A 20,340-nucleotide genomic window follows, 5' to 3' on the forward strand; every position below is an offset into this window, starting at 1 on the left:
ATCATATTCAGTTCCTTCCCACAGGGGAAGTGCTACTTTCCCCGGAACGTAGCTTTTTAGCTAAGAATGAAGATCCTTTGATGAGGTGGGAACCATGGAAGGTACTACCCCTTCCACAAGATGTATCTCTTTGCCCAGTTTCAGCCTTACGAGCCTTTCTATCTAGGACCTCCTCTTCCTCATCGGGTCCTCTCTTTAAGAGAGAAAAAGGTGGTACTTTATATCTTATTAAAGGCATCAGGCAACAAATCCTGTACTTCATTAAACAAGCCAATCCTGACTCTTTCCCAAAAGCACATGATGTCAGGGCAGTAGCCACCTCAATTAACTATTTCCAACATATGAACTTCGATGAGTTGAAAAAGTATACTGGATGGAAATCGCCGACAGTGTTCAAACGTCATTACTTAAAGTCCTTGGAAGCCCTGAAATTTTCAGCAGTTGCAGCGGGTAACATAGTTTCCCCTGACTCTGACTAATCCTTAGTAGAAGATCCAGTCCTCCTTTCTACCTGCCTCACCCAACAGTTCGTCTATTCCTGCCTTGTTCATTTACGGTCACCTTGTGTCTTAGCTGCTTTGATGATGATATAGTGGGTGTCCCTTATTTTTTTGCTAGGGACACTCACATTTGTGATGATTACTGATCTCGTGGATTGTCTCTCCTTATTTTTATGCTAGGAGATACATCTTATTATAATGGTTACGGGTTTTGTATATTAAGTCATATACATTCCTTTATATTTTATTATTGTTGAGTTTGTTTTATTCAACTTTTATGTTAATTGCTTTAGAATGTTTTGATACATAGCTTTACACAGATACCGTTTTTGTACATATATGATATATTTCTCCTGTATATATGTATATTACCTTAAGTTAAGAAATATTATTAGCATTAAGTATAAATTAAGTAATATTTCTATTTTGTATCACTGTGTATATGTATCTTTATTAGCAATTATATTGATTTATTTTTATTTTATCTTTTATTTGAGACCTCTTTGTATTTTGTTGAATTTCTTTACAATCTTGTGCTATTTCTCTGGTACGATTTCGCGCAGCGACACGAGCTGAGCCCAGAAAAGGGATTTTGACGTAAGGAAAAATCTATTTCTGGGCGATTGGCTCGTGTCGCCAGCGAAATCCCACCCTACCCATCCCATCGCCAAGATTGTCTGCTAACTTCAGGATGGCCACCAGAGGCGCAGCAGTCGGCAGCATGGGATGGAGTAGTAGTAGTAGGTGCTGCCCACTTTGTGGGTCGGCTCTCCTCTTGGGGGATTTTGTAGTGGGAGAATTCTATTGGCATTTGGCTCGTGGTAGTGGTCTCACTCGCCATAGTGTTCATACCGACACTCTCTGGGAGGGTGTGAGCGAGTCAGTTATACTGACCTTTTTCTTTATTTATTTATTCTCTGGTATGTGTTAGTACATTTACCCTAGAAATAATAGATTAAAGGATATTTCGCTGGCGACACGAGCCAATCGCCCAGAAATAGATTTTTCCTTACGTCAAAATCCCTTTGTTGGTCAGTGTAAGATGATCCCTTACCCAAATTCCATGTCTTTTCATCAAAGAAGTTGGGTGTTGAGGACTTGGCAGCAACTACCAAAATTAGGTTTTGTATATGGAACTTACCCAGTATTTATATAGCTAAGAGATTCCTACCTACAGCAGCCTTACAGATGAAAATTCATGATAGTGCTAGTTCTGGCTACAGCATAGTTGGAATTCCCCGTCCACTACTGGGGCTTATATATAGGTAACAACCTGGCAGAGAGCTTCAGTTCATTTTCTGCTGGCTCCCGGTGTACATTGGTGATTTCAGGCAGCCTTTTTTTCAACGTATTGTGTTGATGAGTTCAGAGTTCTTGATGAAGTACTCTGTTTTGTTTTGCATTAACACATTCTTTCCAATATGTCAGATTCTAGCAGAACTAGTATTAGATTTTGTGCAGACAGTTGTAAGACCAAATTAATTAAATCTTGCAATGATCGACATACCAGATGTTAATTAAATCTTGCTATGATCCACATACCAGATGTAAATGTAGAGGTCAAGAGTGCAAGAAAGAAAATACTTGTGCTGAATGTTGTGAATGGCATGACAAGAAATGGAAGATTTATAGGTCCCACCAGGACAAGATGGATAAGAACAGAAAGAGGAAAGCAGCTGCTAGTGCAGAAAGTAGAACTAGTTTAGATAATGTTCGAGCTGCTGAATTGGTAGAAGATAACATGATTGTTTTGCCTGTAATTCCTGTTGATTCTCCAATCATTTCTCCTCCTGCTCCTGTGTCACTAACTACTATTCCAGGTTCGCTTGCAATTTGATATGAATACTGGAACTGAGGGTCCTGCATAATAGCAGCCCTGTAGTGATATAAAGTAAGTTGTTATTAGAAGCTAGTCAGTATTAAATTATTAATGAGGGATACTTCTGTAGTCCCTCATACAGTTTCCATATTTGTAATAAATTCTATTTGAAATGTATGTTAACTTAATCCCTTTGAGGTTTAAGTTAGTTTTGACAGCGGTATAGCATGGCCATATTAGTCCTCTTGCACAGGCTATGTAAAATTTTTATTTGAATTGTCATACCATTCAAACTAATCTTCTATATACGTATTACTAATTTGGTTAGGTAGCTCAAACCACTCTTTTATATGGCTTTAAGTTAATGTTTCTAGAATAATGTACATTAAACTAGGAATAGAGGTGTTCCTAGATGGTTCCTGTTCAACCTATTCATGCTGTTTTCGGTTACTGGTAGGATATTCCCTCAGCAATGGGGTTCCTGCTTAATCTGGTTAGTCATAAAAACTGTGTCATAAAAACTGTTATAAGAATAAAATCCTCGGAGCCAGCAATCATAAATCGTAAACACCGACATGTGTTGGCAAGAAAAGCTGGTTTACAGCTTTTCACGCTCAAAAAAATCATTGTTCCACAGTCTAAACTAAAAAATGTTTAACTAGAATTTAAAATGATATACTTAGCTTTCAGCTTATGTTTCCATGAGCCTTGGTAACAAAATTTATGTGTGAAGAACAAAATTCTCAGATCTACCAAACAATCATCAGTCGTAAGAAATGCCGACGAGTGCTGGCGAAAAAAGCTGGTTTATGGTTTTTCATGCACAACAAAATGATTGTTTTACAGTATAAACCAAAATATTTTTAACTTGAACTGAATAGTATCATACACTTGGCTGAATCAATAAGCAAAGAATGAACTTGAGCTCTGGATTGTTTACTGACCAGAAAGGGAATGGCTTCATGGTCCGTGTTGGTCTTATGTAGACATAGGATGGCTAAGTATATCTTAGTTTTACCAGACCACTGAGCTGATTAACAGTTCTCCTAGGGCTGGCCCAAAGGATTAGATATTTTTACGTGGCTAGGATCCAATTGGTCACCTAGCAATGGGACCTACAGCTTATTATGGGATCTGAACCACATTATATTGAGAAATTTTTTCTATCACCAGAAATAAATTCCTCTGATTCCATGTTGGCCGAGCCGAGAATTGAACTTCGGACCACCGGATTGGTGGCCGAGTGCAAAAACCACTTCTCCAACGAGAACTTAAACCCACAGCCACTTCTTCTTCTTGAAGGTTTTGACATAGATAAACTAGTTTTTAGCTCTTGCTGGTAATAAGAGAAAGTGCTCTTTTATCCTGAGTCCATTTATACTCTATCACATGTCAGTATAACATTTCTCAATATGACACAATACCCAGCACATGACCAGCTAAAAGAGAAATCTTTGACATTAGTCTGGTTGCCATGGAACTCTGGATAAACCATGAAAAGGGTAACTGCTTGAGGACACGACAGAGACTATGCTATCAAAAAGTTTATCTTTTGTATTGTAAATCAGGATTGATATCCATTTTGAAATGGTCTGTTTTTACCACCTGCAACAATTTGTGCTTATGTTAAATACTGTTGAAACTTGTATATCAGTTATCTTTTGAAGTGTTTTAAAAAAAATTACAATTTACGATGTAGAAATGCTATAGTATTCAAAGCATTTTAAAGGATAGAAGGTTGATTTCTTAAATACAGTAATATTTTTTAAAGTGATTTAGTTTCTTTCTCTTCTTAGGTCCTGGAGAGTGGAACAGTAGATTTCAGTAATTTATCAGCTGCCCAGAAATCTCCATTAGCTAAATTACTATTCAGGATTGATGGTGTGAGGGGTGTCTTTCTGGCTACTGATTTTATCACCATAACAAAGGTGAGGACAATGATGCAGATGGAATCAGAATGAAAATATCTCTGGTAGTGTATCATTACATGAGTTTTCTGTTGGTGCATGTGTGTGTGTCATCGAGTTATGTTATTCTCATTTGCTAATTACTCTAATTTTTTTCTCAATACTATACCTCATTTTTTCTTTCTGTCTTTTAAATTCTGGACTTGAATTTTGCTTTCAACATCAAATGTCTGTTAGTGGATGGTGGTTTGGTTAAATTTGATGATAATGATATGGAGGAGTAATTTTAGTTTGTATTTGACAACATCTCCAAAGGTTGTGTGAGAGAGAGAGAGAGAGAGAGAGAGAGAGAGAGAGAGAGAGAGAGAGAGAGATTGGTGGAAGAATGAATGGGAGTGGTTAGATGGCGGTCGGAAGCTTGTCTGTTGTGGCGCTCTGTAGGAAGTCAGTGGAAGTCTGTTACGGGCAGTGAGGCGTCTGGTCAAGTCAGAGTTGGTTTTGACAGCAGTTATCCTTTGGTGTTTAGTGTTTTGGTGGTAATTGATAGATTTTGGGGTTGTGAAGTTGTTGTGCATGTGTCTGTCTGGTTGTGGTGAGGTTAAGAAGGTTGGTGGTGCATTTTCGGTGTCTGTTAGTGGTGGTTGGGGCAGTGTTAGTTTTGGCGGGTTGTTGTACTTCTGTAAGTCGTGTGGTTGTCGTGTTTTTTCGGGGTGTTGGTGTTCATCTGCATTGAGTTGTCTGGTTATTGAGTTTTTGTGGGGTTGTGGGTCTTGGGGGTGGTTGGTGTGCTTGGTTGTCGGCGGTGGTTGTGTCGGCTAGCCTATAGCCTATATCCAGTGGACAGCACAGCCTAGCCCTGAGTAGCAGAAGCCAGAGGCGAGTACCTGTTTGTGTTTTTTGTTCTGTATGTAGGTATGGGTTAATTGTCCTGCTGTATTTTGTAGTGTTAAGTGGAAAGTGTGATTGAGGGTGGGTTTGATAGCCAGACAGGTTAAGTTTATGTGGAGAGGTTACTTGTTTTTTGTGATCCCGCCACATTATTTTTTGGCGCCCGAACAGGGACTGTTGGTGTGGCAGCTGCAGGACAATTGGTCTAGGCTAGTGTGTATGAGTGGTGAGAAAGTTTGGGATGGAAGGATTGAGTGAGGTGGAGAGGCTGAAGGAGGAGTTGAGGTTGGAGAGGGAAGTAAGAGGACAATTGGAAGTGGATAATGAGAGGTTGAGGGTAGAGTGTGAGGAGCTGAAGAGCGAGTTAGAGGAAATGAGAGGAATGCTAAGGAGTGCAAAAGTGGAAATGAAAGAAGAAGTGAAAGGAGCGGAAGAGAGAATGATTGAGAAAATGGACGAAAAATTCTTAGTGATGATGAATGCAGTGCAGGAGATGATGAAGGGGTTCATGGGAGAGGGAGCTGTAGGGGGTAGGCCTACTAGGTCTTGTGATAGGCCAGAAGTGGTAAAGACAGTGGAAGAGCGAGGGGATGAAACTACGAGTGACGAAGGTGACTTGTTTGAGATAGGTAAAGGAAAGAAGGGAAAGACACAGGATAAGGATAAACCTGAGGACAAGAATAAGAAGGGGGCTGAGGAAAAGAAGACGACTAAGGGAAAGAAGGTTAGGAAGGGTGATGGACAGGATGAGACTAGGACTGAATACATTGGGGAAAGGGCTGAGAGTGATTTGGATAGCGGTGAGTGGAAACAGGTAGGTAGAAAGAAGAAGGGTAAGAAGAACGTAATCAGGAGCATGGATGTTAGTATGGAAGTTGATTCGCTGTATTCGGACGAGGTTAAGAGGGATCAGAGTGGTGGAAGTAGCGAAAGTGAGAGTGAGCGGGAAGTACGAAAGGCTGTATATATGAGAGAGATACCTAGATGTGCACAATACGAGGAATATGGTAGTAGGGACATAGGGGACTTTTTTAAAGAATATGAGAGGTATTGTGAGGCTAAGTATGGGGATAACAAGAGGGTCTGGGCAAGAGAGTTGGGTAGCTTTTTGACGGGATTTTTGTTGAATATGTATGGGGTAATGATGAGTGTGGGGAATGTGCCTTATGAGAGTGTGAAAGCCAGGATTGTGGAACAGGCGAAGAGGATAAGGAGTAGTGTTAGATATAGGAGAAAATAAAACATGGGTTTTTTGTGATGAGGTAAGAATGAATTGTTGGTGAGTCGTTGTCGATGTATGTGTGCAGGTTGGAAAACATTAGCCAGGAAAAAGTTTGGGGATGAAGGGATAAAATGAGTGTAAAGAGTTAGTGAGGAAGTTGTTGGCGACTGTGCCTGAAGAGGTTGGTTGTATGGAGGTTTGTTAAATCTGAAACGTAAGGAGAAAATGCGATGGACGAATGAAAGGTTGTCGTGGAACGACATTTTGGAAATAGTAGAGGATTATGAGTTGGATGGGTGTATGAAAGAGAGTAGAAGTGTTAGTATTAGGACTGAAGTGGCTGATGTTATACCAGAGTTTAAGAGCTATAGGGAGGCAGTTTTGGAAGGGCCAAGGCGAATGGCAGAGCGAGTGGTTGATAGGAGCATTAGAGCCAGTAACGTAAGTATGGTTAGCCCTAAGAGAGATTAGAGTGCAAGCGTTGGAAGAGTAGGGTCGGTTAGTTGTGAACGAGAGCGGCAGTGTTACAGATGTGGAAAGCTAGGGCACAGGAAGAATGAATGTCGGTGGGCGTTGGGAGCTTGCTTCGGGTGTGGTCAAACAGGGCATTTAGTGAGTGAGTGTAAGAAAGATAGGGATATTAAATGTTACAGGTGTGGGCAAGTAGGGCATATAGCAAGTGGATGTCGAGGTACTCGTGTGACTGAGGTTTGCGGTAATTGCTGGAAGAATGGGCATTATGCTAGGATGTGTAAGGAACAGCGGGCAAAGTGTGTTGAATGTGGAATGGAAGGTCATGTGGCGAGTCTGTGTAGGCGAAAGAGGATGAGTCAGGTTGGGAGTTCGGGAAACTAGGTACAAAGGGGATTCAGTTGGGTGGGTCCTCTGGTGTGCGGTCAGTAAGAGTGATGCATGTGCGTGAAGGACTTGTTGCATTGAAAAAGGGTTTTGGAGGAAGAGCTCATGAATGTATGAGTGTTAAAGTGAGGTGCAAAGGGGTGTGTTTGGTTGCTTTGATTGATACTGGTGCCCCCAGCAGTGTCAGTGTTCTTTTTAAGAATGAATGTGACAAGTTGCGGAGTGAGTGTGAAATTAGGAAATGTAAAGGGGAGGTACGAGGAATAGGAAATTTGGGTATGCCTGTGGTGGGAATGTTGTGTGAAAATGTAGAAATCGAAGGGGTAGTGATGGATGAAGGTGACTTTTATGTGATCGAGGGAATGAGTGATAAGTATGATATGTTGTTGGGATACAGGTTCCTGAAGAAGTGTGGGATGGTGGTCCATCCGAGCAGGAATATGATTGAGTTGCATAGGAAGGGGAATGTACATGGAGAGTGTACTTGGATAGGGATGGAAGGGTGTGAGCAGTAAATATGGTAAGGGAGTGCCGTTGGTTGCGAAAGAGAGTGTAAAAGTGCCGCGAGAAGTTGGAGAAGTTGTTAGTGTGAAAGTTGCGTGGCCTGATAGTCTGGGGATTGTCAAAGGTGACAAGTGTGCATATGTGGTTGAGTGTGGATGCGAACAAGTTGGTAAGACAAGTGTGCATGTGTACGATGGGATTTTTGGTTATGGGGAATCCTCGGGTTTTTGTGGCCTCATTGCAGAGTGGTTAAGAGCAAGTGTGCTGTGTACGATTGGGATTTTGGTTTCTGAGGGGGAAATCCCGGGGTTTTTTTGGTGGGGACCTCATTGCGCCGTGTTAGGAAAAAAACCGAGGTGCGGGGTATACGTGAAGGTGATGTGGGGGTTGTTGTATACGTTGGTGGATGTGGATGACGAAAGATATGTTAGGTTGCGGCGGGTGATGACAGGTAGCATGAAAGAAAGTGATGAGTGGAAGTATGATGAGTTGAGAGAAAGTTGAATTGGGGTGGATGAAGTTGTGATGACGAGAGGGATCGGTTGATGCAGATGTTTTGTGGGATAGGCGGGGGTGGCGTTGAGTCGGGGTGACGTGATTTCAGGGGATCCAGCTCCCATAGTTCAAAGATAGTTTTGAATGACGATACCCCCATATCAGCGTCCCCGACACTTTCTTGCGCCTATTGCCGAGAGATTGAGGAACAGTGTGAGAACTTGAGAGAGTGGGAGTGATCGAGAGGAGACGAGAGTGCTGGGAATAGTCCCCATAGTCCCAGTACGCAAGACAGATGGGAGTTTGAGAATGTGTGTTGATTACAGGAAGGTGAATGAAGTGACTGTGAAGGAGCGATTCCCGATGAATGTGGTGTCTGATTGTGTGTATAAGATGCATGGGATGAGAGTGTTCACAAAATTGGATTTGGTAATTGGGGCTATTACCAGATGCCATCTCGAGGAACAGGGGGAGCAGGCATTTTGTTAAAGGGCTTTTTCGGAGTGGTAGCTGCCACTATCAGTTCAAGAGGTTAAGTTTTGGATTGGCTAATGCACCTGCTGCCTTCCAGAGGGCGATGAATGTAGTTTTGGCTGGTTTTGATAGAAGGGAGGTGACTGTGTTTATGGATGACATTTTGATTGCAAGTGAGACTGTTGAGGAGAATGTGTAACTGCTTGAGAAGGTGTTAGAATGGTTGGAAGAGGTTGGAGTGAAAGGGAAGCTGGAGAATGTGTGTGGTTGGCTGGGGAAGTGGAATTTCTTGGTCATAAGGTGAGTGCGAGTGGTGTAAGGAAGAGTAAAAAGTTTGTGGAAAAAGTAAAGGTGTAGGGAAGCCATTGACTGGGAAGAAAAATTGTACTAAGCTGAGGTGGGATGAGTGAATGGTGATGGCATTTGAGAGATTGAAAGAGGAGGCTGCTAGAGACGTCACCTTGGCTTTTCCAGACTATAGTGAGGATGTGAGTAAGCTTGAGTTGTATGCTGATGCTAGTAAGTTTAGTATGGGAGGATGCTTGGTGCAGATGCAAGAGGTGAATGGGGAGGGACAATTGAGAGTGATTGAGTATGTGAGTAAAGCTTTTAATAAAGCAGAGCTGAAGTATTCGGTGGTTGAGGAGGAGCTTGCAGCAATAAGGTTTTGTGTGAAAGCGTTGAAAGTGTTTTTGTATGGGGTAAAATTTGTCATAAGGACAGATCATCGGCCGCTAGTTTATATGATAAAGAAGGAAAGTGTGAATGCTAGGATTGTGAGGACAATTGAGGATTTGAGCGAGTTTGATTTTGGCTTAGAATATGTGCCTGGGAGTAAAAATGTGATTGCTGATACGATGTCTAGGATGCATGGTAAGGACAGTGGTATCGTGAAAAGTGACTGGGATCCGAATATGGTACCTGAGGGGTTGGTTGTAAAAGAGAGGTTTGAAGGGAATGACAGAATGTGTGAATGTTTGTTTTCGGCATTGAAAAACTTGGAAGGTAAGGGTCTGGTTGATGAGGTACCCGGTAGTGTGAATGAGTTGCGAGTGAAGTTGATGAGTGATGTGCAGAAGGAAGTGGCATATGCGGAGGAACAAGGTGGGGAAGGAGAAATGTTGCATGAATTGTTGTCAGCAGTAGCTGAGTTGGTTTGGGTAATAAAAAAAACAACTGTTGTTGTATTTTGGATGGGACAGACCGGTTGAATATCGAGGAAGGGCGAGTACAGGTAATGAACGTGGGTTTTGATGATTCAGTGCGGGGAACGTGGTTGTAATTGGTTGGTTACAAAAAGGGACTGTGAAGGGGATCTGAGTCAGAATTGTGGAAATGGGAATTAACTGAGGATGAATGTGATGAGGAGGATTGTGATGTGGATAACCAGGTGGACGTGGTAGTGAATGTGTGTATGCATGGGACTCGAGGGAAAATGGTGACGTTTGTCCAAGTAAATGATAGTGAGTATTGTAGTTTGGTTGACACAGGGGCACAAGTTTCCTTGGTGAGTGGGTACAGTGGTGAGTGAACTTGAGAGATGTGATTGGGAAGGTGGCAAAGGCAGTTCCTACAAGTGTGAGAAATAATGGGGTTAGGACAAGGAAGTGTTTTAGTATGGGAAGAGGTACAGTTAAAGGTTAGTTTGGGAGATCTTGAAGTAATGCATAACTTTATAGTTATAGGAGAAAATGATATGCCATCTTGCTTTTTAATAGGGATAGATTTTTTGAGGATCCACGATATAGACGTAGATATAGGAAATGGAATTCTTAGAAAGGGGGCCAGACAAGTAGCTAGGATTCAAGATCGGTAATGTGTGTTTTGTAGCAAACTTTGTGGGTATGATTGATATTGCTAGGAGTGAGAATGATCTGTTGAGTGAGGAAGAGATTGAGGAAATGCAAAATAAGTGCCTGTGTTTGGGGAGGAGTGCGTGTGGAAGACTGGCCATGTGAGTTGGATGTATATAAGAGGGTTGCTAAACGTTTTGTGGTGTGCAAAAACATAGTGTACTTTTTGCATCAGGAAGGGGTGTGTGACAGGAAGTGTATGTGCCGGTGTTTCTGTTGAGTCAGCTGTGAGTATGTGTTTGTTGGTGGTGCATGATCGGTTTGGGCATATGGGGAAAAATAAGTTGTGGGAATGCATGAGAGAGAGATTGTATGCTCCTGGGTTGAATAAGATTTGTGTGGATGTGGCTGTCACGCTTGAAGACTGTCAGAGGGGAAAGTATCAGAGTGTGCATGGAAGTCCACCTGTGTTGCGATTGCAGATGAAAGAGCCGTTTGAAATGCTTGTGATTGATTGTGTTTCTTTGCCTAGGACTGCGAGAGGTACAACGTGGGGATGATTGTGATGGTGGATCACATGAGTAAAAATTTAGCCTATGTGGTTCCCATCAGATAAGATGGAGATGGAAACTGTTGCACGAATGGTGGGTCAAGTGATGTTGCCCATGTGTGTGTGTAAGCCGGCAAAAATGTTGAGTGATAATGGACCTGAGTTTGTGGGATGGGAATTTGAAGAAATGTTGAAGGAATGGGGTATTGTGCATGTGTATTCTACTCCGTATATGCCCAGTGCGAAGTTGTTGGCTGAAAGGACTGTTAGGACGATGACTGAGATTTTGCGAATGATGAGTAAGAGCGACAAGGATTGGGATATGTATGTAGGACGTGCAGTTTGGGGGGGGGGGTATATAATGCCACACTGCAGAGAGTTATAGGTATGTCTCCTGTAAATATGTGTTGAATTTTGAAAGGATTGTCAGACCGCGATTGGGTCTGTCAGAAGGTGATCAGGGTTTGTGGAAGAAAGCGAGTGAAAGGTTTGAGAGTTTTAAGATTGGGGATAAGGTGTTGAAAGAGGTGGTCGAGATGGGGAGAATGAATGTGAATAAGGTAAGGTAGAAATTTGAAGGGCCTTTTGAGATTTTGGAAGTGGGACCAAGTGGATTGAGTTATGTTTTGGGGAAATTGCGAGTAGGTGGGGGAATGGATGAGGTTAGGGCACACCATAACCAGCTCCGTAAGTGGAGGGAAGTACCACGGTATGTTCGGGAGAATGCAATGAGTGAGTGGTTGAGGGTGAATGAGTATGAGCCGACTGTCGGTGAACAAATTGGTCTGGGAGATCGACAGTTGGTGTTGGTTGAGTATGGAAGAAAGCGGAAGAGTGTGGAGAGAGGAAGTGGAAGGGAAAAGCGTGAACGGCATGGTAAAGGGGTTGGTGGTAGGGTGCAAACGGTTCATAAAGCTTGTGCTACGGATGACTTTGGGGGAATGAATGATACTTGTAGTGTATGTGGGTTTGAGTTGACAGGGACAAATAAGACTTCGGTGAGAAGGAAACTGAGTAGTGAGGAGGTGGTTGATAGGATGGATAAGTCTTTGCGGGAGTTTGACAGAAGTATGGATGAACTGAGTGGTTTGGTGGCCGAAATAGGGGAGATGTTGGAACCAGAGTTGGAAGACATCGGTGAAGTAGTGAATGGAATTTGGGAGGATGGTCGTGAGGGAGATAATGGGGGTTTGAAAGAAAGTGGTTTGGAAGAAGTGAATGGCGATGTAACTGAAAGAGTGTATGATGGTCCTCAAACAAGATCCAGGGGGCCTGCATCTGAGCATCCTTGGGTGTTGCGAAAAGCAATTTAGTGTGGATGTTATGAGTGTAAGGAGATTTTGTCAAATGTAATGGGGGAGGTAATATGGAGGAGTAATGATAGTTTATATTTGACAACATCTCCAAAGGTTGAGAGAGAGAGAGAGAGAGAGAGAGAGAGAGAGAGAGAGAGAGAGAGAGAGAGAGAGAGAGAGAGAGAGAGAGTGGTTAAATGGCTGTCGGAAGTATGTCTGTTGTGGCACTCTGTGGGAAGTCAATGGGAGTCTGTTACGAGAGTCAAGCAGTGAGGCGTCTGGTCAAGTCAGAGTTGGTTTTGACAGCAGTTATCCTTTGGTGTTTAGTTGTTTTGGTGGTAATTGATAGAGTTTGGGGTTGTGAAGTTGTTGTGCATGTGTCTGTCTGGTTGTGGTGAGGTTAAGAAGGTTGGTGGTGCATTTTCGGTGTCTGTTAGTGGTGGTTGGGGCAGTGTTGGTTTTGGCGGGTTGTTGTACTTCTGTAAGTCGTGTGGTTGTCGAGTTCTTTCGGGGTGTTGGTGTTCATCTGCAGTGATTTGTCGGGTTATTGAGTTTTTGTGGGGTTGTGGGTCTTGGGGGGGGTTGGTTTGTGCTTGGTTGTCGGCGGTGGTTGTGTCGGCTAGCCTATAGCCTACATCCAGTGGACAGCACAGCCTAGCCCTGAGTAGCAGAGGCCAGAGGTGAGTACCTGTTTGTGTTTTTTTGTTCTTATGTAGGTATGGGTCAATTGTCCTGCTGTATTTTGTAGTGTTAAGTGGAAAGTGTGATTGAGGGTGGGTTTGGTAGCCAGACAGGTTAAGTTTATGTGGGGAGGTTACTTGTTTTTTGTGATCCCGCCACATTATGTGAAATTTTGTTTCAAAGGAAGTGTTTTACAGTGATTGATTGTAACTAGGTTTCTTTGGTAATTTGCTTTCTCCTCTTTGAAAGGATGAAGAGGAAGGAGAATGGAGAACTATAAAGCCAGAAGCTTTTGCAGTCATTATGGATTTTTTTGCCTCTGGCCTTCCAGTTATTCATGAAGTTAATAGAGCTGACAGTGAACATGGTAAGTGCTTATTTTTCAGTTGACTTTATTGCTTTGGTAGTTTGATATGACTCATGGTTTTTGTTTTTATATGAAGTTCAAGGGTTGATTTAATGAGCAGAATCATGTTTTACTTGAATAGAATAGAATACATTAATTACGCTAGAGTCCAACTGCTGGGGCCTAAGTTCATTCAATGTTGCACTATGACTCAATTATTAGGAGAGGGTAGAAAGAACTTTAAGTAATGCATACAATGCACTGATGACTTGCATTGACGGCACTAACCCCCTACTGGGATGTTTTACTCTTGAATAATGCAGACTTTGTCAATGTTAATCAAGTACTAATGGAATTTGTCTTGAAGGAAGAAAAGAATAGGCTATTCCTTGAAGAGAATCCTGCCTAAAGGAAGTTCTTTATTCACTTTGTTATATCATTGCTGATTAAGCTTAATTTTTTCCATTATTTATACAGTAGTGGTACTTTTATTGGGTGTTGTTAGTTGGTTCCAATATGTTTTGTCATTTATGGCTGTTCAGGACTGCATCTAGCAACTGAACTCTCAGTCATGCTTTACCCAACCCAGGAAAATGATCAAGTTAATGTAAACAGATATGATCATGGATAGGACTGGCAAAAAGACTGATTATGATCTTCCATGACTCAGATGCAGCTGAATATTAGTCATGAATTGATACAAATTGTTTGAACTGATAACCTAAGGGTGAAAAGCAACTGCCAAGGATACCCCAAGATATTTTGTCACTTTCCAGTTAAGAGAATGTCATACTAAGTGGTATGTGGTCTCTAGGATTTAACTTCCAAAAGTCAGTATCCAGTAGCACAAAAATCATGCAAGATAGAGGTAAATGGTGCTGTTGGGGACTTTGATGGGCCATTTAGTTTAGGTGCATCAAGTAGTGGAAGTTAACAGAAACAGTCAAGCTGAACAGGAAAACAAGGAATTTTTGTAAACATGATTTTCAGTAAAAATAACTAGGAATCTGCTGCTCCTGAAATATACAAGGTTTAGTGACTAATATGATGTTTTTATAAGAAAATAAGATTTCATATATGTATACTTACCAAGTAATTACTTAGCTAACGATTATGCGATTACGCCTTGCATGGCAACCTAAATTCAAAAATTCGCGAACAAGTGACTTGCAAAGTAGGGAGCTAGCGAGCGACAGAAGCCATCGGCATCATTCTTATTTATTGCAGCAAAGTCCATGAAAATCAGAGGGGAGGAGGTCATGCTCTGATTTAGTAATTACTTGGTAAGTATGCTTATACTATGCAAAACATTATAACAATATCATTCTTACACAGTAACATACCAACAGTAACTTACCAAGTAATTACATACTTAGCTGAATCCCACATTGCAAGGGGGTGGGATAAATGGACTAATGTAATTCAATGCACTAAAGAAATGTTATTGCTGAACTAGAGGAGTGGCTAACACTGACTCAGTGTTTGTTGCTTGCTTACCTGGTAAGAGAGCTTCAGCAGGAGATGTTGCCTTATGTGGTGCTCAGCCTGTAGGGGTGTGGCAGTGGGCCTGGAGTTGCCTCTACATGATGGGGAGTCTTGCAACGGGGAGCTGCCTAACCGCTGACAAGCAGTTCCCCTGGGTGCAGTACCATAACGAGAAGACCAGAAAACAAACCTGTCACCATTCAACAAATTGATAATAAAAAACCACTAACCAACCAGTGAACTGGTGGCTCCTCCAGGTACCAAGCACCCCCTAGGCTCCCAAAAATTCAACATACATACCACAAGAAGAGATAGAAGAGACATCGTGTCTCCTATGCTTCTTCACCCAATACCATACCAGCTGCCGCCAACGGCCAAGGGTACTGCAATTTTTGAATACGGTTTCAATTTCTTTCAAATAATGCGATGTGAAAATAGACTTGCACCTCCAATAAGTTGACTGAAGCCTGGATGAAAGGGACAATTTATGCTTGACGGGGAGAGAGAAGTGGCTATTGCCCTGACCTCATGATCTTTATTCTGTCCCTTTTCTTGGTCTGAAATTTCTATTAATAAACATTACCTTAATATAATTTATCTAGCCCTAAATCCCCAAAAACCGCACCAAAATTTACCACATTGGCAACCCTGTTACCTCCTATTCTGTCCGCCAGTTGGCAACACTGTCGTTGACAGATACGAAAACCTTCCCTCAAATCAGTTGTTAACGAGCGCCCGTGTTGTTTACATCACGGCCGCTCTTTATAAATTTCCTTAAACATTTTTGTGCCTTTAAAGCTTTCATTATTTGTTAAATGAAACTTTATATGAATTACCACTCACGCATTACATCACGAAATAGTGAATTAACTTTGATTTCTGTTGTGGTTCTTATCTTAAATTACGAACTTTTGCGCGACCCGGAACTACTGACCTGTCCAATTCTACAATGGATTACCAAGAAATTACGATGCTTCCTTCTGCCAGCAACATCAGGAACTGCCCGGTTTGTGGGACAAGGATGAGTAGCAGGGAGTATGAACCCCACCCATGACATTTGTAGTTCTTGTCGTGGACAGGTTTGTGACTTGACTTTTCTCGTTGGGTGGGACGTATGTAAGCCCTGGTCTGACGAGGATATGACTGCTTATATGAAACGCCAAACAATCTTGCAGCGTAAAAGATCGGTTAAGGAGAAAAAGAAATCGATTGCTAAAACTGTATCTAACGAATTCTTTGACTTGGGCGCTCATGATTCTGGCTCTTCGGTTTCGGTATCGTTACGACTCCGATTCCGAATTAATTGATGCTTTGCCCCCTGTACGACCGGTAATTAGTGAAGTTAGTTCTGATTTAGATTCGAAGATTTTGGCAATGGAAACTACCTGGAAACAGAATTTTAAGAAATTACAGCTTAGTCTAGATAGAGATTATCTGCTAAGTTTAACAATCTGTCAGAGAATTTTCAAGAAGCCTTTACTAGAATGTCTAACACACTTTTAGATTCATTTTCAGCTCCTCGTCAGGTACCTGTCGACAGCACCATGGGTAACGGTGCGACAGATACCCCGGCTTGTGAACCCCGTCGTGGCGAAGGCCTAGGGTTGATCCGGTCCGGGCAGGTGCCTAACGAATCTTTACCCAACATGTCCCCTGTTAGTCCCGTAAACAGTGCCAAAGGGCGCTTATTTAGGAGAAGGGGGGAGGGATATTAGTGTCAGACCTAAGATAGCTAGTCGTCAGGATTTTAGCTTCAGAGGAAGTTTCTAAGTTAGGATCTGACGATGATGATGATGATGACGCGGATTCGTGTGATATTGATGTTTCTCGAATGGATGTCATGCATGTAGAATTCAAGAAACTTTTTGATTTAATTTGAGTTTTCTTCCTCAGGCGAGGCCTAAAGAACAGAAGCAGCCTCCGCCTCGTTGTATTACAGAAGGGATTTTTCTTGACGGTCCTTCCCGGTCACGGGAATTTTTACGTTTTCCCTTTGCCCAGAGGTTCGCGAGAGTGAGGACGGACGTTGCCGCTAAACTTTCGAAGGTGATCGGGGAAGGGAAGAGGAAGCTGTCTTCTCTTCTACGACACCGGAGTGGAGTTTATCAGGTGGCGGATGATTCTTCATTCTTCCAACCCCCCAAGCCAAATCCTGATTTTGTCCGACTTTCAGGTCAACCCTTGCCTTCTAAGGCTTCGGTCTCTGTCTCAATTGAAGATTTTATTGCTATGGAGGCTGTGAGCTCCTTACAAGAAGCTCAATCCTTCAATATGTGGGTCCTCGGAGGGCTTTTAATGTATATCAAGGACTCCGGGTTTGTTCCTCCTGATGCTCCTCTTTTTGAGAAATTCTGCTCATCCATTTCAATCGCTTCTGTACATCAGAACGAGCTTGCTGCTTCAATGCAGGCCTTTCTTGTTTCTCTAAGGCGTAACCTGTATTTGTCGCAGTTACCCTCCTCTGTATCGGAGATTCAGAGAACCCATCTGTTGTCCTCTTCTCCTTTTGGCGATTTCCTTTTCGATATGTCTGTGCTTTCTGAGGTTTTGAAGGAACATCAAGGTGATGCCTCTTCCCAAGCTCACTGGGCCTTATCTAGAGCTTTTTCCTCTGGTCTTCCTCCCATTCCTTCAAGGAGTAAGCGTAAGTTTAGGACCAGATCTGTACCTTCTGCTCCAGCCCAAACAACAACCTCCTTCTGGCTCTTTTTTCCAGAGTACATCTCAGGTTGCTGGTGCCTCTTCTTCATCCTCTGGTGCTCACCCTTTGAAACGCGGGAGAGGTTCTTGGCGTGGCTCCAAGGGCAGAGAAAGAGGCTCAAACCTCCAGGAGGACCTTCTTCTTCTTCTTCTTCTTCTTCCTTGTCTCTGCGTAAGAATTTTCGGAAGTAGGAGTCATCACCTCGCCTGGAGAACGCAGTAGGGGGTTGTCTCTCCCGCCATTGGTCAGCTTGGCAGGGGAGAGCGGTGGATGTCCTGAAGGAAGGTTACGAGATCCCTTTTGTTTCCAGACCTCCACTTTCCAATCGTCTCGAGTTCAGCAGTTATTCCCCTCACTCAATCAGGGGTCAAGCCTTGGAGAAGGAGCTTTCGGCCCTCTTGGAGAAGGATGCCATAGAGCGAGCTCCTCCTTCTCCCGGGTTTTACTCTCGGATGTTTGTAGTTCTAAAGGCCTCGGGTGCTTGGAGCACCATCATAGATCTTCTTCGGTTTGAACAAGTTCATTCTAAAGTCCAAGTTCAGGATGGAGACGGTCCAGACTGTTCTTTCATCCGTCAGGAGGGGGGACTGGATGATTTCCATCGATCTGCAGGATGCTTATCTGCAAATCCCCATCCATCCAAGAAGCAGACCTTACCTTCGGTTTTTCACGGACTCGGGAGTTTTCCAGTTCAAGACCCTTTGTTTCGGCCTCACCACTGCTCCACAGGCGTCCTTTTCCTCGGTTACGGGATGGCTCCTGTTTCAGCTATTCTGCATCAGTTAAATGTAAGGATGCTTCGGTATCTGGACGATTGGCTAGTCCAGGCCGAATCTCTAGAGAAATGTCTCCGGTCGAGGGAGATAGTTCTGTCTCTTTGTGTCGAGTTGGGCATTCGTGTCAACTTCGACAAGTCCAATCTAATCCCTTGCCAGATCATGACTTATCTGGGGATTGTTTTGAATTCCCAGATTTTGAGGGCTTCTCCCGCTCAGAAACGGATAGACAAGCTTCTGAGTCTGATCGAAGAATTTTTGTCCTCCGTAACGCAGCCAGTTTCTCTTTGGAGGTCTCTCCTGGGCCATTTGTCATCCCTCATCCAACTGGTTCCCGGAGGTCGTCTCAGAATGAGGTCCCTTCAGTCGACACTTCGCCAGTCATGGGATTTCGTGTCCGAGGACACGATAGTCGCCTCTTCTCCACAATGTCGGAAGGATCTCCGTTGGTGGATGTAAGTTCACCGCCTCAAGTAAGGGACATCTCTTCTTTCGGTTCCTCCGGACCTAATGTTTTGGTCAGACGCCTCGGATCAAGGTTGGGGCGCACACCTGGGCTCCGAAAGCCGCTTCGGGCCTTTGGTTAGAGGAGGAGAGGAGCATGTCAATAAATTGGAGGGAACTGAGGGCAGTGTACCTAGGTTTTTTCCTTCTTTCATTTCAGGAACAACTGTTGGAGTCGGTTGTCGCGATCTTTGTCGACAACACCACAGCAGTCTCGTACTTGAGAAACCAAGGCGGCACACAGTCGGATCTTCTCACTCAAGAAGCCCGATCAATCCTGTGTTGGGCAGAAGACAGGGGGATTACGTTGTTGGTCCCTCAGTTTATCCTGGCCGCCTCACAACGTCTTAGCAGACGCCTTGTCGAGACCGAACGAAGTTCAAGGGTCGGAGTGGACACTTTGCCAGGAAGTCTTCGACAGCCTCAGGAAGAAATGGCCTGTCACAGTCGATCTGTTTGCCACCCCACTGAATTTTCGGTGCCAGATATTCTTCGCCCCTTACCAGACTCCTCAGAGTGCGGGACAGACTCTCTTTTGCAGGACTGGGAAGGGACTTCAAGCCTATGCTTTTCCTCCGTTCTCTCTGGTGAGGTCAGTCCTCAACAAAGTGAGGGCAACCAAGCGTTCTGGATCTCACCTTGATCGCCCCTTCTGGCCACAGAAGGCAGTGGTTTCCCGACCTTCTGGAAGCACTGGTGGAACCCCCATTCGCCTGCCAGAGAGACCAGATCTTCTCAAACAAACCCCATTTTCATCGGTTTTCCATCAGAGGCTCCACATGCTTCATCTTCATGCCTGGAGACTGTCAGGAGGTTCTCCAAGCACGAAGGGTTCTCCTCCAGAGGTGGCGCGACAGTTGGCTCTTGCCAGGCGGCAATCAACAGAGTAAATTATCAGGCTAAATGGTCGGTTTACAGACGTTGGTGTAAATCTCAAGGACATTCAATTTCTAGACCTTCCTTACCGAAAGTAGCGGAGTTTTTAGTTCATTTACATCATGACAGGGCCCTGTCACCTTCGTGCATTAAGGGTATAGGTCTATGCTTTCCTATGTTTTTAAGGCAAGGCTTCCTGAGATCTCTTCATCTTATGTCATTAGAGATTTACTTCGATCTTTTTCCCTATCTCGACCCAGGCCGCAGTGTTCGCCTCCGACATGGGACGTTAACAAAGTCCTTCAAGCCTTAAGGTTCCCTCCGTTTGAGCCTCTGAATTCTGCCAAATTTAGGGACCTCTCTTCTAAGACACTCTTCCTTGTCTCACTGGCTACAGCCAAGAGGGTGGGTGAACTGCAAGCACTCTCTTTTCTGGTTGCCAGATGTGGACAAGACATGATTTTGTCATACCTTCCTGAATTTGTCGCAAAGACTGAATCGTCTGATAATCCCATTCCCAGGTCTTTCGTACTGAAGTCGCTGGTCGACTTTGTTGGTAATTTAAATGAGGAATTAGTTCTTTGCCCTGTTAGGGCGCTCTCATGTTATTTACGCCGCACGAAAGGACATTCAGGGTCCTCCCCGTCATGTTTGTTTCACCCCGAA

At 43.4% G+C, this 20,340-nt stretch overlaps 1 protein-coding gene across 1 annotated transcript in view; it reads left to right on the forward strand.

The window, feature by feature from the left end:
* Positions 1 to 20,340, forward strand: part of LOC135196237 (NFU1 iron-sulfur cluster scaffold homolog, mitochondrial-like) — a 146,572-nt gene that overhangs the window by 98,569 nt on the left and 27,663 nt on the right. The window contains exons 3-4 of the mRNA XM_064222914.1: positions 4,116 to 4,247; positions 13,236 to 13,353. Of these exons, the coding sequence (XP_064078984.1) occupies positions 4,116 to 4,247; positions 13,236 to 13,353 (250 nt within the window). The remainder of the gene's footprint in view (positions 1 to 4,115; positions 4,248 to 13,235; positions 13,354 to 20,340) is intronic.

The sequence above is a fragment of the Macrobrachium nipponense genome, chromosome 17, assembly GCF_015104395.2.
Source record: "Macrobrachium nipponense isolate FS-2020 chromosome 17, ASM1510439v2, whole genome shotgun sequence".
NCBI classification, from domain to species: Eukaryota; Metazoa; Arthropoda; class Malacostraca; order Decapoda; family Palaemonidae; genus Macrobrachium; species Macrobrachium nipponense.